This window comes from Chiloscyllium punctatum, chromosome 11, assembly GCF_047496795.1.
Source record: "Chiloscyllium punctatum isolate Juve2018m chromosome 11, sChiPun1.3, whole genome shotgun sequence".
NCBI classification, from domain to species: domain Eukaryota; kingdom Metazoa; phylum Chordata; class Chondrichthyes; order Orectolobiformes; family Hemiscylliidae; genus Chiloscyllium; species Chiloscyllium punctatum.
This window is the reverse complement of record NC_092749.1, coordinates 112,020,663-112,038,369: the sequence shown is the minus strand read 5'-3', so window position 1 is coordinate 112,038,369 and position 17,707 is coordinate 112,020,663. Positions and strand designations below refer to the sequence as shown.

The window sequence follows — 17,707 nt, the reverse complement described above, 5'->3', positions numbered from 1 at the left end:
AATGTTATAACCGGCATTTATGTGGTAGTTATCCAAACTTTTCAAGTACATAAAAGTTGCACTTGTTGGAACTTGAATACTTAAATTGGTATAAATATTAGTAGCCACATATATTTCGTATGCGGGGCTCTGATCTTTGCAAACAGAATTACAAGTCCACTTGCACCTTTGCAGATAAACAAAAACTTATGGGCCAACTATTCCCTTGTGTATTTACCATGGCAATATCTTAACCAAAGCAGAGCTGCCTGGTTTAAATTTAAATGAAAGGTTGGTAGTTAACTATTCCTTGGCATATTCTCTATGGCAACACCTCTAAGAATCAAATTCCCATGTGCCAACCAAACAATCTTCTCATACAAGGTGAGATGTTGCCCTGAGGTTTGATACTCTTGAGATTCTGTCCTAATGAGGGCAAGATGAAAAACTTCAAATAGCATGTCTCTGACCAAAACTAAGCTTCTGTACTTCTAAACAATTAAATATCAGCTAGCTCAACATTTACATAATTCCAATGCTCAAAATACCATGTCAACTATATGCAAAATTCTACCCAAGATGAAAGACTCCAAATAATCCATTACTATCGCGAACTGTAGCCTCTCCTGTGGATAAGGAAAAGAATTGTATACAGTGCAAGTAACTGCCTCAAACAAAGGGAATGTCAAAGAATAAGACAGATCCGTCAGAGGCAAAGTATATCAAATTCAGCATATGACTAATTACAGCAACTGATGAGCTCATCACGGACAAAAACTGTACAAGCCCTTTGGGGCCATGTTTTTCAAATTTTAGCCAAAGTGTTTCTTGCTTTGAGCACGCCTATAACAATGTTAAATACTTTAAAGAAAACCACTTTTTTCTTTGAATACCAGATATTCATTGAAAAGGAGCAACACAATTCCCCATTTTATTATGGAACTGAAACAGGACAATATGTTAGCAGTTGCAAGGTTTGTAGCTCAGGTTGAGGTTTAGGGTGTAGGTTTGATATCCAGACGTTTCATTACCGGGCTAGGTAACATCAGTGGCGACCTCAAAGTGAAGCGAAGCTGTTGTCTCCTGCTTTCTATTTATAGGTTTGTCCGGGATGGGGTTCCTGGGGTTTGTGGTGATGTCATTTCCTGTTCAGTTTCTGAGGGATAGATAGATGGTATCTCGATCTGTGTGTGTGTTTATGGCGTTGTGGTTGGCGTGCTCTAGGAATTCTCTGGCATGTCTTTGCTTAGCTGTCCCAGGATAGAGGTGTTGTCCCAGTCAAAATGGTGTTTTTTTTCCCTCCGTGTGTAGGGCTACAAGGGAAAGAGGGTCGTGTCTTTTTTGTGGCTAGCTGGTGTTCGTGTATCCTGGTGGCTAACTTTCTTCCTGTTTGTCCTACGTAGTGTTTGTGGCAGTGCTTGCATGGAATTTTGTAGATCACGTTGGTTTTGTCCATGGGTTGAACTGGATCTTTTAAGTTTGTTAGTTTTAGTTTAAGAGTATTGGTGGGTTTGTGTGCTACTAGGATTCCAAGGGGTCTCAGTAGTCTGGCTGTCATTTCTAAAACTTCTTTGATGTATGGTAAGGTGGTTAGGGTTTCTGGCTGTGTTTGGTCTGCTTGTCGTGGTTTGCTCTTAAGGAATCTGCGCACTGTATTTTTTGAGTATCCGTTCTTCTTGAATACGTTGTATAGGTGGTTCTCCTCTTTTCCGAAGTTAGTCTGTGCTGCAGTGTGCGGTGGCTCGTTGGAATAGTGTGCCGATGCAGCTTAGTTTGTGTGTTGGGATGGTTGCTGGTGTAGTTAAGTATTTGGTCAGTGTTTGTTGGTTTTCTGTATACGCAGGTTTGTAGTTCTCCGTTGACCTTTCTTTTGACTGTGATGTCCAGGAATGAGAGTTTGTTGTCGGTTTCTTCCTCCTTGGTGAACTTTATGCCTGTGAGGGTGTTGTTAATGATGTTAAATGTCTCGATCTTGTTTCGTTTTGTGATGACGAAGGTGTCATCTACATAGTGGACCCAGATTTCTGGTTTGATGGTTGGTAGGGCTGTTTGTTCTAGTCTCTGCATTACCGCTTCTGCTATGAATCCTGATAGCGGAGATCCCATGGGTGTGCTGTTGGTTTGTTTGTAGACTATGTTGTTGAAGGTGAAGTGGGTGGTGAGGCACAGGTCCACTAGCTCCGTGATGTTTTCAGATGGTGGCTTGGGGGGGGGGGGGGGAAAGAGAAGAGGAAGGTGAACAAACAAGAAATGACATCACCAGGAACCCCATCCAGGAGAAAGATATAAATTGAAAGCAGGAGACAACAGCTTCGCTTCACTTTGAGGTCGCCACTGATGATGTTACCTAGCCAGGTCATGAAACGTCTGGATATCAAACCTACAGTTCAACGAGCAAACCTACACCCTATATTAGCAGTTTCACATCTCAAAAGCTCAAATCATCCAGGGCTGTCAGTCTGCAGAGGCCAGTCATCTGAAAGTCAACTGGAAGCAGATAGTAAAATATAAAATAAAAGATTTAGGGGGATATGGGCCAAATGCAGGCAAATGGGACTTGTTCAGTTTTGAAAATCAGGTTGGCATGGATGAGTTGGGCTGAAGGGTTTGTTCCATGCTGTATACCTCTATGATTTTAGTACTGGAATAGAAAGCACAGAATTTCAAGTTTAAAAAAATGCAAATAGAGAAAGGCTGCACATGTGGCAACACCACCACTAGGCTGAGCATCATGCATGCACGCACTAAATCTCAATATATATCCTGAACTATTGTGCAGGTGCATGGGAAAAAAAAACAGGGACTAAGAAAGAAATACAGGTGTGTCATTTACAGATCAAGCAACACCTTGTAAGTAGCACAATGCACTGCAGTACATCTTAGATAATTATTGCCTTACAAATTACACTAGCTCATTTAGGATTATCACACATCAATGGGTCCATTATACAAATACCAAGACAAGCCTGAGAAGTTAAAAAAAATCGGACGCTGCTTGTCCTTGGTTTGACATTGTCATTGCAATCTGCTTCACTCGTATGGTGTTACCCTCCTGGAGACATTCCTACCTCCTCAGTTAAGACAATTTATACCAAAACAGATGCTACAATGTTAGTATCCTTCAGTAGAAAATTCAGCACAGCGTTACAGAAACTGGCTCTAGGTCACCATCTTGAATGTTTTGGGAACAGTCACAGAGAAAAAAGGATAACAGGACGAGTACACCTGAAATATTTAAACATTGACTTACATAAAATTGTTAGCAGTATTACCTTAAGAGATTTAAAATGTTTTCACCACATTTAGTGGAATTGTTAATGTGGTAGGTTTATTTTTTCTTTAAACAAGTCCATCCTAAAAGAGTTTACCCTAAATGTAAAAGTAACACTTAGAAGCACTAACTGCAGCAATTTCCTCAAACACAGCTATCCATTTTTAAAAAAGGACCTCAAGTAAATTCTGCCAATAGCAACCATATTTGCACCCACACCTCAACCAAAAGGAAGACCTGAACCTGCACCTTTGAGTGAAAGCAGCTTGAAGAAAATTAATTTCTCCTCTATATTATAAATGGTACTTTGCTGCATTCATATAGTAGGATAGAATAAGTTGATAAGTTTAAGACTATATTCAACATCCTTATGGAGATGGTGAAATGCAAACCCTCACCATTTATTCATAGAACATAGAAAAATACAGCGCAGTACAGGCCCTTTGGCCCTCCATGTTGCGCCGATCCAAGCCCACCTAACCTACACTAGCCCACTATCCTCCATATGCCTATACAATGCCCGTTTAAATGCCCATAAAGAGGGAGAGTCCACCACTGCTACTGGCAGGGCATTCCATGAACTCATGACTTGGGCAGGGCATTCCATGAACTCACGACTCTGAATCACTATGAATCACCTAAGCATTTCATCCAGCAAACGTCAGGACTCCCAACGTAATATCTATTGCACCTAAAATTCCAAAATTAACAAACATTCTGCCAGATGATGTAGCAAATCATTCTAAACTATTTATGGTTTAGAAAATGTCAAACAAAGGCAGGCTATCCCTTGCTGTGCGTCAAGCTCAGATTATTGAGTGTTATTTTTATAACCATGGAAGTGGAGCTTTACATCACCTTCAACTAAATCCTATTCAAGGTCTCATGGAATTACATCAAAAGACTTCACATGACCAGATGGGAGATGAAACCAGCTTAAGGCTGATGCAAACTGACTATACTTGTCAGTCACATCTCAATCTGGGTAGAAATCTAACACTCCGAACATAATTTTTTGGGAGAAACTGGCTCCTTTTACAATCGTAAACTACTTGAGTAATTTAAGTCAATTTGTATTAAGGACTTCTGAACTAAAACTGTACTTCTAATACCTGTCCTGAAGATACATTTATTCTTATAAAAACAAAAGACACTATTCATTCCTTTAAATCTAGGAAATTATAGGTAAAGGAAAAAAAAAGAGTGTCACTGAACATTTGTGAAATGAACTTAACAAGTTGAGAAAAAACAACTGAACAAATATTCCATTAGTTGCATCAAATATAAACTTGCATCAATATCTGATAAACAATTCTTAAATTAGCTGAATTTATTTCTAGACATAAAAAAAAGATAAAAGGTCCCATAGTTCTTTCTGGATCATAGGGGTTCCCTCTTATTACAGAGATGACTGGTGATGGTTTAACCCAAGGATCACCATACGTCTGGCAAGGGGAGTGTTTGAAAAAGACAGCCCTTCATGGTAACCTCAGTCAGAGTAGGAATTGAATCCACACTCTTGGCATTATTCTGCCTTACAAACCAGCGTGCAGCTAACAAAGCTAACCAACCCAAAATAATTAAAGCACAGGCAAATATGGCTTACCGATTCAGTGATTGCCACATATATACATGTCTCTTGGCATTTGCACAATTTCAGGCATGATTTTTTAAAAATTCTGTTTCTATTAAACTGTATTTGAAGTAATCACAACATTTATGTTTCAATCATTTGAACAGAGGAGCCAAGTTGAAGCAAGAAAGTTTCCCCTATGGAATATTTTTTGATCCTGAATACATCTACAATCAGTGTTGAAGCAGTTTCAGTTCATTTTTCTATTTTTTAATTAGCTTTTATCAAGCAAAATCTGATTAGTTTTGTACAACAAATTATAACTGGATGCTCGATTGCAAAATATAGGGAAATGAAATAGGGATGTTGATAAAATAGGTATACTTCACTTGAAATTTAGCAGCTCAACTGTATAAAATTGATACACAGATTGGAACCTTTTGAAATCGAAGGTGCAATGCTGAAATTACCAACATATTAAATATGACAAATTCAATTTACTCAAATCATACAAATTTAATATACTTTTAAAGGATATCCAGAAAGCCCATCAAATATTCTTGGAATAGGTGATAAAATATTAAATATTGTCCCAAATCTCTGACTTTCCCAACGGCTATGTTTAAAAATTCAGATACACTAATGTACTTAACATATATAGAACATAGAACAATATATTTGGAAACTAAACAATTGCACTCGCACTAAAAAGGTGCTTTTAATTTTGTGGCATATTGAATTATGTGCTTGAGAATGTACCAATTCTATGGAGCTCTGTTTATACATACTCATCTACTTTAGTACTGAAAAATGTGCCTTATAATACAATTTTGACAAACTATAAATTAAGCTTGAATCCTTATTAGTATATTAAGATTCAACAGTGGAGTAATTTAAGTTTGGAATTTCTAGTTTAAGGTCTGCAGTACAAATTCTCCAAACCAGATTTTCAAAATTAGATGAATAATATGTTTTATCTTCTGAATTTCAGTAAGCACATCTTCCTATGCAGAAAATTCTAAACATAATAAACCTTTCCTGAGTAATGTTAACAAACAACTTGAATTTATTTATTAAGCAATGCAATAATATAATTTTTACATGAATACTTTATGTTCATAGGTTTCCTTTTAAAGAGCAAGTAGAAATGCAGACACGAAACTAAAACTTTTTGAAAATTAAATATTTTGCTCAAAAATGTTTTCAAACTTAATTGCTGAAAAGGACCTTACCTTTAAAGTCAACTTCACCATTTCCATCGGTGTCAAATATATCTATAACCCGTTGCACTAGTGGGTTCTGTTGCAACTCGGGTAGGGACATAAATTCTTCTACACTCAATGAGCCAGAATTGTCCAAATCCAGTTTCTTAAACCGCTTTCCTAGCCGTTTAATCTCATCAGCATCAACTGAAAAAAATAAAATTGGCGTATTAATATCTTTTGCATACAAAGCTGTAACCACCAAAAGGAGTTGGAAAGTAGCTCCATTTTCTTCACAAAACTATAGGATAGATGAAGATTCAAACTCCAGGTATACAAATGTTCCTCTCCATGCCAATCTAAATTCAGAAGTAGCTCTTTAACATGCTGCTCACTCAGGTTCTTGCTTGCCCTGGCCTTAGCCATCTTGATCCAGTCTCTGCTGGTGCAGTGCTGACAGCAGACCCAGACAATACATTGGTTACGAACTCCAAGCTTCAGTAGATTGTCATATGACCCAGCTGCTAGAGATTAATCAAATCCTTGTTCTATCCAAGGAGTTGAGTCTGGCTTTCGTGCATTTGAGCAAACAAAAAGCCTATTAATCTTTAGCCAGTGCAGGTAGAGATTTGGACATTAAACAAAACAATGATTGAATGGATTTGATGCTTCCAGATCAAACACACCCATGACAGCTTCTATACTTTAGACACTTTTGATTCCATGTACAAGAACAGTTTGGACTGTATATGGTTCAAATCCAGAGCCTTTCACAAACAATAGAAGGAAGCAACATCTAAAATGAAACATGAAAAATGAGACCATGAATTGACCAGACATTTCAGAACAGATACAGGCTGTTGGAGTTTCATGACAGGCCACGAAAACCTAGCCCCACCCCTCCCGTCACCCCTTATGCAAGAGGGGGGTGGTCCTGTTTGGAAGAGAAGAGGAAGTGAAGGATCGGGGATGTTTCAAACAAAGAAAACATTCTCACCTTAAGATATTAATTATATCAGCTGAACACTGAGGAGATCAAAATAGATTATGCAGTTACCCTCATGTGTTTGTTTTATGGACTGATGCACTCCCTTACACATTTTGTTGATTGAAAAATATCTAAAAAAAGATATTTAAAATGGAGAAGCAACAAGGGTTAAGGACAATTCGACCCTCATCCCTCGACAGCTCTCAGTAAATGACAAATTCCAAAAATCCCACTAAGCTCACAACAGGAAATTGCGCACAACAGCAAAACATCTAGTCGTCAATCATTCAAATTGATGTGGTGAAGCTCAGCAGTTAAGAGGTGCGGCACAGTGGCTAGCACTGCTGCCTCTCAGCGCCAGAGCCTCGGGCAACTGTCTGTGTGGAGTTTGCACATTCTCCCAGTGTCTGCATGGGTTTCCTCCCACAGTCCAAAGATGTGCAGGTTAGGTGAATTGGCCATGCTAAATTGCCCATCGTGTTAGGTGCATTAGTCAGGGGTAAATGTAGGGGAATGGGAAGAATTGCTCTTCAGAGGGTTGGTGTAGACTTGCTGGGCCTAAGGGCCTGTTTCCACACTGTAGGGAATCTAATCTAAGACCAATAGCTGGCAAATTGTGCCAGTTGATATAAATGACATATCTTGCTTCAACATCAACTTCTATTACAGAACCGTACAAAAAGGTTAAAATATGACATGATAGAGAAACATTTGGAAGTGGCTATGCACTTCACTTTGAAACAAATTCCAGCTAGATAATTTATGACATAAGCCTCTGCAACCAGATGGCAGATGACACTAAGATGGATGGAGTAGCAGATAGTGAAGAGGACTATCAGAGATTACAGAAGAATTGGGTAGAGAAGTGGCAAATGGAGTTCAATCCAGGCAAATGTGAGGTGATGCATTTTGCAAGACTCAATTCAAGAGCGAATTATACAGTAAACAAAAAAGTCCTGAGGAAACTATGTAGAAAGATCTGGGTGCTCAGATCCATTGTTCCCTGAAGGCGGCAATGCAGGTCAATAAATTGGTTGAGGCATATAGCATGCTTTCCTTCATTGGCTGGAGTACCGAGTACAAGAGTTAGCAGATCATGTTACAGTTCTATAGGACTTTGGTTCGGCCACATTTGGAATACTGAGTACAGCTCTGGTTGCCACATTACCAAAAGGATGTGGATGCTTTGGGGAGGGTGCACAGGAAATTCATCAGGATATTGCTTGGTATGGAGGATGCTAGCTATGAAGAGAGGTTGAGTAGAAAGAGGTTGAGGGGGGACCTGATCCACCAGGGTGGATAGCAAGAAACTTCTTCCCAGAGTGGGGGACTCAATTACTAGGGGTCTAAGCTCGAAGCAAGGGGAAAAGTTTAGGGGAAAATATGCGTGGAATGTTTTTTTACACAGTGGTGGATGCTTGGAGCACATTACCAGCTGAAGTGGTAGAGACAGGCATGATAGCATCATTTAAGATGTATCTAGACAGATACACGAATAGACAGGGGGATACAGACCTTTAGAAAATAGGCGATAGGTTGAGAGAAATCTGGATTGGTGCAGGCTTAGATAGCCAAAGAGCCGGTTCCTGTGCTGTAACATTTACTTTGACTGGTGTAACGACTACAAAGTCATAAGGAATGCAGGACACTAAATGATTCTTACTTACACCATTGTTACAAATGGCAAATATCATTCAAGCAAATTAAAACAAGCAGTTGACATTAGCAAATTTGACTAACTTTCCAATAGTTACCAGTCCTGTCAGAAATAGTTGACAATCCAGATCCTACTAGGGAGGATGAATATTAGAATCTCAAAATCCTTTTGAACAAATAGTATTACAGCCATACTCAAAGTCCTTTCAAAAACATTCAAGCATTCCAATAATATTGTTCATAGTAGCAGTGTGCACAACAGACTCTAACCTAACACCTTTAATGCATTATCTGAGCTGTCAAGTTTTATCAGTATGAAGAAAAAGTAAGTTATCTCAGGACTATGACTTGAAAGTAGTTCTAGGATTTACACATTAAATCAAATCGAAACCTGCAACTCCATTAAGTGATTAAAGATTTAACACCAATCTAGGTTTGTTTAAAACACCACATCAGTTGCATGGTACTTTTATCTTTTACTATAAATTCTGTGCGCTATGATCCTGCCCCACTAGTTACCTGACAAAGGAGCAGTGCTCTGAAAGCTTATACTTTCAAACAAACCTGTTGGGACTATAATCCAGTGTTTGAGAATTTCTTTAAAACAAAGACTTTGTCCACCCCAGTCCAACTCCAGCACCTCCACATTATTGTCTACAAGATGCATTGCAGGTTCCTCTAACACTACTTTACAAACTCTCAATCATTGATTTAAAAAAAAGGGAAAAGGCAACAGATACTTCGGAACACCACCACTTGCAAGTTCGTCCAACAAACCACTTAGCAAGCTGATTTGGAAATTTGTCAATATTTATAATGTCAAATTGCTAAAATTCAGCACCACTCGATCATCCAACTCATTCCTTATTCTCACTTCTTCATACCTCTTGATCTCTTGAACCCCAAAGATCAGCTCCTCCTCAAAAATATTCAATGTTTGGCCTCAACCATTTTCTGTGACAGACTCCCCACATTCCAGGTGAAAACAAATCTCCACATCTCAGTCTTAAATTGACCTACCCTCAGACTGTTAGATTTCTATGAGATACTTCATTATTCTAAACCCCAGTGAACAGAGTCCTAACCAATCCACTCTCTTCATATGTCAGTCTTGTAATTTCAGGAATCTGTCTGGTAAATCTTCATTGCACTTGCTTCATTGCCAGAACTTCCGTCCTCCGATGAGACAACTAAACCTACGCTCAATATTCCAGGCCCCATACAATTGCAGCAAGACATCCACCCCTGCTCCTGTTCTCAAATCCTCTCACCAAGATCACCAACATATAATTTGTGTTTTTCACTAGCTGCAGCACCCTACGTGTTTATTTTCAGTGGATGGGTGTTCAAGGACAACCAGGTCCCACTGCATCGTGCCCTTCCTCAACTTACCATTCAGATAATAATCTGCTGCCTAGTTTTGTTATCAAAGTGAGTAACTTCACATTTATCCACACTAATTGCAGCTACCATGCATTTGTCCACTCAAGTTCTCCATTCTGAAGTATCTCTGCATCCTCCTCTCAGTTCACCTACCCAGTTGTGTATCATCTGCAAGCCTGAAGATATTACATTCAGTTCCCTCATTAAAATTATTAACACATACAGTGAATAGCTGGGTTCTAAGCACTGATCTCTGTACTACCCTATTAGCTACTGGCTGCTGCTCAGAAAATGATTGCTTATTCCTAGTCTTTCCTACATTTCTGCCAGTCAGAACACTACCCCCAATGCCATGTGCTTTAATTTTACACATTAATCTCTTATGGGGCCTTATCAAAAGCCTTCTCGAAGCCCAAGTCAGTCACACCACTGGCTCCCCCAGTCAACTATACCAATGATATCCACAAAAAATTCCACTAGATTCAAACACTTTCCCTTCCATAAACCCCACTGACTTTCAACCCAGTCATCACTCCTGAAGTACTCTGCAACTAAATCTTTCATTGACTTTTCGACATAGTAGCTGTTCCCTTCTTTTGAAGAGAACACAATCTGATCTGTCGCAAGGGCAATTTACACCTTGCATGTCCTGGGTAAGTCCACAGTTGTGATGGTGGCAGGAGCGGTAAAGGCATGAACACTTCCAAACATCCTCATCCATGACCAGTAGAATTTTCCTTTGTATTCCAGGTGGTTACTGGGGAGTTTCCCTCTTTTGCCTTCCCACCATAGAATTTTCCTTCAGCAGGGAGGGGTTAACTTCTAGGGCCTCACTATAGCACTTCCCGTCATACAATAGGTGATGGTCACTCCCTTCCAGGCGATTCCTTTGGCAGGTAAACTTAAACTTGTAGCCCCAATGCCAACACTGGAATCTCAGATTTCTCTGGTGCAGGACCAAATTGCGATCAGTTTGGACAAACAGTCTATTACAGTAATCAATTTTAGTCACATTCCATATCTCAAATGGGCTCCCTTGCTTATTGGTACAAATGAGAATGTCTGCCCTGCACAAATGATGGCCTGGTTATGTCTACCCCAGCTACAAATCTTGATCCTCCCTTCGTGAGCCTGGTTGAAGAGAAGTAGACATATCCTGCTAAGCCTACCATAATGCTAATTTCCCTTGACAAATCCATCTGGTCACCTTACTGCAGACAACTGTTGAGGCGCACAGTGTATCAATAGCAGGGCTGGCTATACAGAGGTACAGATTAAAGGTTTTTTTAAAAAAAAAAATCAGCCCTTCTTAGTCTTTTTCCTCCTCCTCCTCCAGTTGCTCAGATGAATCCAGCAATCCTTTCCTTTAACCTTCACTACAGTTGGAGCAACACCCCAAACAGCACTTTCCAGCAGGGTCCCAGCTTTGGCCTTTCCCAGTCTCTGATTAAGACACATTTTCTACTCCTTCGAAGTCATGATTGTGATTGGAGGGTGGTTTGGTGGTATCCTTCACCTGAGTAGAGGCGCTTTAGACTCGTCGTCAGTTGTTTAAATAACATGCATTTCATCTCCCATTACATGCAGATCAATCTGGGGTGGTGAGGCCAGGTTGCTGTCCCATGGAGTTCATCCAGGGTGACCACATTATTTCAGGTGCTGAGAGACCGGTACTGGTTTGGGGAGTAATGCACATGTGGTACAGGGCGAGGGGCAGCCAAATCAGTCATGTTTCTAGAGTGAGTTTAGTAGGTTTGTCCTTCAAAATTCTGTTTGCATGTTCCACTATTCCTGCTGCCTTAGGATTATATGCACAATGTTGAGGATGGTACACAGTTCTTGCTTAATCTTTCCAAGAAAATGTGGTCCCTTATCAGATGATAGTCATTCAGGTATACCCATAGCAGGAACTGTTGGGTCACTGTAGATGCTTTGTTATTGGTTGTTGGGAAAGCCTCTATCCGTTTGCTGTATGTATCTATGATAATAAGGCAATGTTTACAGTCTTGTACTCATCGTAATTCTGAGGTCCAGTTGTAAAGTGTCGAAAAGGCTACTTGGAATTGGGCGTTCTTTCTTTGCCACATTGAATCGGTTTTCCTGGGTAAACTCTCTGGCATGTAAGACAGTGTCTGGCCCTTTGTTCAGCTGTTTTATTTAGGTGTGGGCTCCACCATGTTCATAATAAGAGTGCACACATTCCCTCCTTTCCCAAGTGAGTGTCTGTGTGTAGACTGTCAACGAGTAAAGGTGGAAGGGTCTCTGGAATGCATGTTTGTCCAGCCGGGGTATGCCAGAGACCCGTGACAGGGGATAGTATACAACAATGTTTCTGCCACATATCCTTTTCTGAAGCAGGGGCGTTGCCATGAAGTTGTAAAATGGTGGACATATCTGGACCTCCTCTGACATGGAGAACTGGCAGAGCACCCATGTCTACTATCTAGGATTGAGCAGCTGCGGCCTGCTTAGCTACCAAGTTGGCCCTTGCGTTCCCATCGGTAACAACACTACCATTGTGAAGGTGAGCAACACATTTCATGATGGCTAGCTTTTTGGGGAGAAGGATGGTTCTTAAGAGGTTTTCAATATACATTGTGTTGGAGATGGGAGTGCCTGCGGAAGTGGGGAACCCTTTGAGCCCATAGCATCCTGAATTTAAAGGCTGCACCAAAGGCAGAACGAGAATCAGTATAGAGATTGGCAGCTTTGACCGTGGCCAAAATGCAGTATGTGTAAGGGCAAAAAAAGTTCCGCTTTCTGCACGGAAACAGCAAGGCATAATGCTGCCAACTCTATAGTCTCAGAGTCAGAGACAACAGCAAAACCGGAGAGGCACTGCCATCCGTAGAAACTGAAGCAGAGCTGTCAATGTAAAATGTAAGATCAGTGATGGCCAGGGGCACATTGGTTAAATAGGATGGAACTTCCCAAATACAACCCAAGTAAGGGGCAAACGGTGCCTTTAATATATCAGAATATCCAGAAAAATCATATGCAACAGTAACACGAGGTTTGAATTTTTCACTGGGTGGGGGTACTTCAGGAGGCAGGGAAAAGTCGGAGATGTCCAAGGACCACCATTGGGGTGGTCTATGTACCCAAAGGGTACGATGGTCAGTAATACTAGAAATACTAATTCCCCCATCTGCATAAGTGACTGATAGATTCAAATGGCAGAGAATGTCTCTACTAGCAGAGTTGAGGCCCAGAGAGGGAGTGACCACAAACTGAATAATGGAACTCTGTTGCCCATAACAAATCGTGAGTTTAGAGCTCAAGGGGAATTCCTGAACCTGACAGGAAAGGCCTAAGAGCAGTTTTTCAGCAGTTAAAGGGAATTGGTACTGTGAGCATGTGTTGATATCTAGCGTAGGAGATCTAAGAGGATGGGTAAGCAGGTAAGCACAACCCAAAGTTAAAGGATGGGCTCCTCCTCAGAAGAGGTGGTGAGGATAGAAAATTTCTGCATTCTCGAGGGGGATCTTGTCGGCAGAGTGCCGGTCAGTGAGAGAACAGGCTGTGAGTGGATAAAAGGGCACAGGGGTCAGGGTTTTACCAGGGCCTGTTGTTGCGGGGGGGGGGGGGGGGGGGGAGGAGAATGGGCCTAACGAAGGATTGTCTATGTGGACAGTCACGCCTCCAGTGGCCAAATGAACCACAGGTGAAATAAATTTGGGGGACGCATTGAGGTCCCCAGTCCCGATCTCAAAAATCCTGAGAGTTCGGGCCAGGGCAAAGAGGGACGCCTGGTGTAAAGGCAGGTGTCACAGGACCATTTGGGTATGTCATATAACTGTGGCTATACGAATCAGTCCACCCCATGACAGAGGACAGCAGCTCCATTCGATAGCCTGCGGTGTCATATCATGAGGCCATATCATTTCATGCTTAACAGACACAAGCGGGCCGGACCTATTCAAGCCCCAGAAGTGAGTGACCAGTAATTTCATCTGGGACATACTTTTTTCTGACCAATCTAGGGCATGAGCATTGATGGCTTTACCTATTTCGTCAGGACGACACAGCATTAAGAGTGCGTTGAAATGGGCGGAAATGCTACCTGCATTAAAGGAGGTATCGCCAGCATAGGTGGCATAAGTGGATCAGAACCAGTCATAAAGTCCAGACCGTTTTCATCTTTCTTAGATTTACAGTTTATAATTTTGGTAAAATCAATGGGTTTACAAAGGGTGCGGTGTAGGGCATTTCGGATTGCATTGGACTGATCATTTTCTCTTGGGACAGCAGCAGCAAAGGCCTCCCAAGTTGCATAGTAGCGCAAAGACTCTTGCCATTTTTCACGCTCGCTAGAGGCGAAAACTAAAAACGTCCCGCGGTATGGCTTGGTAGATTTAGATAGTACTCATGAGATGTTCAATAGAATTTTTGGGTCGGGTCTTTTTGTTTGGGGCGTTATTATAATCATCCACATTCCCTGTGGTTTTCATAGGTTATAGATGGGGGATCGTGGGCATTGGGGTCTGGATTGAGTACATGGCGCAGCGGAAACGGTTGGTGGTGGTTCAGGTTCTGAGCGGCAGAACCGCTACTGGGGCGATTAGCCATAACATTAGTACTCATGGGGAAGTCAGAGTCAGATTCAGGCACACCACTCAGGGAATCAAGACCTGGCACTCAGTCAAATATATGTTTGGAACAAAATTTGTCCAACAGACTTCACTTATTTTTCCCTAACTCTCTCCTTACAGCATATCTGTGGGCAGAATATCATACTGGCATGGACCTTCTGTGATCATCATCAAGCCTAAATGCTGACAAATACTTCACCATCAATACTATTTTTGCCAAACCTGAAATTAACCTGACCCAAGTGAGACATCGAATCCATACATCATGGAAGCAGGCTATCTGGCCCAACAAGTCCACAAAAACCCTTCAAAAGAGTAACATACCAGATCCATTCCCTTACCCTATTACTCTATATTTACCACTGACTAATGCACCTAACCTACACATCCATGAACACTATGTGGGCAATTTAGCATGGTCAATTCACCTAACCCGCACATCTTTGTGGGAGGAAACCTGAGCACTCTAAGGAAACCCACGCAGACATGGGGAGAATGTGCAAATTCCACACAGACATTCACCCGAGGGTAGAATTGAACCCAGGTCCCTGATGCTGTGAGGCAGTAGAGCTAACCACTGAGCCACCGTACCACACTTTCAGCAATTCATTGGATAAAGACATGTTTAATACCATGCCCAACCAGTAATGCTGAGGCCAGCTCAAAATCCTCACTAAAAGTGAAATATGAAAGAGCAGGAAGTCAGGATGGGACTCTCCTGGTCCTGGTGGCTAAGTACTATATGACAAGTAATTGCTTCTACGAGCAACGGAGCACAATTGAAAAATTAAATCAAAATTCAATTTCATGCCCATTCAATATTTGAGGATCCCAATCCAACCCAGTTATAAAACCTCATATTATTCTTTAAATATAATGATTTCAGTAATAGTTTATACTTGAGGAAATCTCAAACTGCAGCAAGTTAGAATTATAGACAGGGCTGTTGCTGCAACATAAGTGACATAGCATTTTATATCCCTTTGACCTTCCTGGACATCAGTTACAATGAGAAAGATAGCAACCTATTTGGATGGAATAAGACAGACAACTGCACTGTACTTTTATAAAGTAACGCAGCACAGACGTAGACCTTTAGGTCCAGCTAATCCATGTTGAATATAATTCCACACTAAACTAGTCCCACCTACCTCTCGTGGCCCATATTCTGCTAAATCTTTCCTATCCATATGTCCAAAAATTAGTAATGGTACCCATATCCACCACTTCTTTAGGAAGTTCATTCCACACGCAAACCATCCTCTCTGTAAAACATTTACCTCTTTTTTTTAAAATCACTCTCCTCTCACCTTAAAAATGTGCCCCCTAGTCTTGGGACCCCCCATCTGAGGAAAAAAAGAATCATTAAGTCTACCTACACCTCTCATTATTTTATGAATTTCTATAAGGTCTCTCAATCCCCTACGCTCCAGTGAAAAGAGTTCCAGCCTTTCTTTATAACTCAATCCTTTCATACCCAGCAATATCTTGGTAAATTCTCTTCTGAACCCTCAAGCTTGAAAAAAGGCTTCCTATAACTGGGAGACCAGAACTGGACACAATATCCCAGAAGAGGCTTCAATGTCCTATACAACCTCAATCTGACTTCCCAACTCTTACACTCAAAAGGACTGAGCAAATTGGGTGAACACTTTGGGTGTGTTTGCCTATGATCACACTAGTGATCATAATGATATTGGTTTCAAAATTGTTATGGAAAAGGATAAGCCTTCCATAAAAATTAAAGTTTTTAATTTGAGTAAGGCTAGTTTTAATGGTATGAGACAAGAACTTTAAAAAGTTGATTGGAGTAGACAGTTTACAGGTAAGAGGGCACCTGCAAAGTGGAAGGTGTTCAACAGTGTGATGACAAGAGTTTCGAGGCAATATGTTAGAATGAAAATAGAAGGCTGGTAAGATTAAGGAACAATGGATGAATAAAGATAGAGGTTCTATCTTTGCACTGGACCACAGGAAATGGGAAAGATACGAAATGAATATTTCATGTCAGGTTTTACTGTGGAGAAAGAAATGGAGGCTAGAGAACTCAGGAAAATAAATATTGATGTTTTGAAAACAGTTTAGATGACAGAAGAGGAAGTTCAGGAGGTCTTAAAAATATAAAAAGGTAGATAAATTTCTGGGACCTAATTTAACGAATCCCAGAACTTTGTGGGAAGTAAGAGACCTCTTGCAGAAATGTTTGCAGCATGTATAACAAGAAGTGAGATGCCTGATGGGTGGCTAATGATGTAACTTTAAGAAACTGTGGAAGGAGAAACCAGGGGACTATAGATCAGTGAGTCTGACTTCAGTTGTGGGTAAGTTGTTTGGGGTGGGGGGGGGGGGGAAAGAGAGTTATAAAAGGTTAGATTTACAGGCATTTAAAGAGGTAAAAATTTATTAGGGATAATCAGCATAGCTTTGTGAAAGGAAAATCATGTCTCTCAAATTTGACTGAGTTTTTTTGCGAAAGTTACCAGAAAGGATGATGGCAGTGCTGTAGACATTAGTAAAGCCTTTGACCAAGGTTCCACATGGTAGCCTAATCAGTAACATTAGGTGACATGGCAGAGTGAACTTGCCAAGTGGGTGCATAATTGGCTTAATGGCAAGAGACAGTAAATAGTGTTGCTTTTTGGACTGGAAGCCCATAACCAGCAGTGTTCCACAGGGATCGGTTCTGGGTACCCTTGTTTGTCATTTACAGAAAGGATTTGGATGAGTTGATGGAGGGCATGCTTAGTTGGTTTGGTGGAATAGTAGACAGTGAAGATTACAAAGGGATCTTGATCAAACGGGTCAATGGACTGAAAATGACAGACGGAGTTCAAGCTGGATAACTGCAAGGTATTGCATTTTGATACAACCAGGGTTTCGCTTATACAATTAATGGTAGGGACTTGGATAGTGTTGTAGAACAGAGGGGCCTAGGGTTGAAGGCACATAATTCTTTGTTGGAAACAGCAACGTCTCCCCCAAATTTAAAATCTGTTCAAATAAAAATTGTAAGTGGATGATTGCTGGTTGATCCAGTAGCTATTCGCACTGTTGAACACTTTC

General features: G+C 40.8%; 1 protein-coding gene across 3 annotated transcripts in view; it reads right to left on the bottom strand.

Moving 5' to 3' along the window:
- Positions 1 to 17,707, bottom strand: part of LOC140483341 (calcineurin subunit B type 1) — a 72,790-nt gene that overhangs the window by 8,850 nt on the left and 46,233 nt on the right. For 2 of the 3 annotated variants that reach the window (XM_072581539.1, XM_072581538.1), the window contains one exon: positions 6,056 to 6,232. In XM_072581539.1, the coding sequence (XP_072437640.1) occupies positions 6,056 to 6,232 (177 nt within the window). Of the gene's footprint in view, positions 1 to 6,055; positions 6,233 to 6,420; positions 6,505 to 17,707 lie in introns of those variants that run through there. The other variant, XM_072581540.1, reaches the window with a different exon arrangement.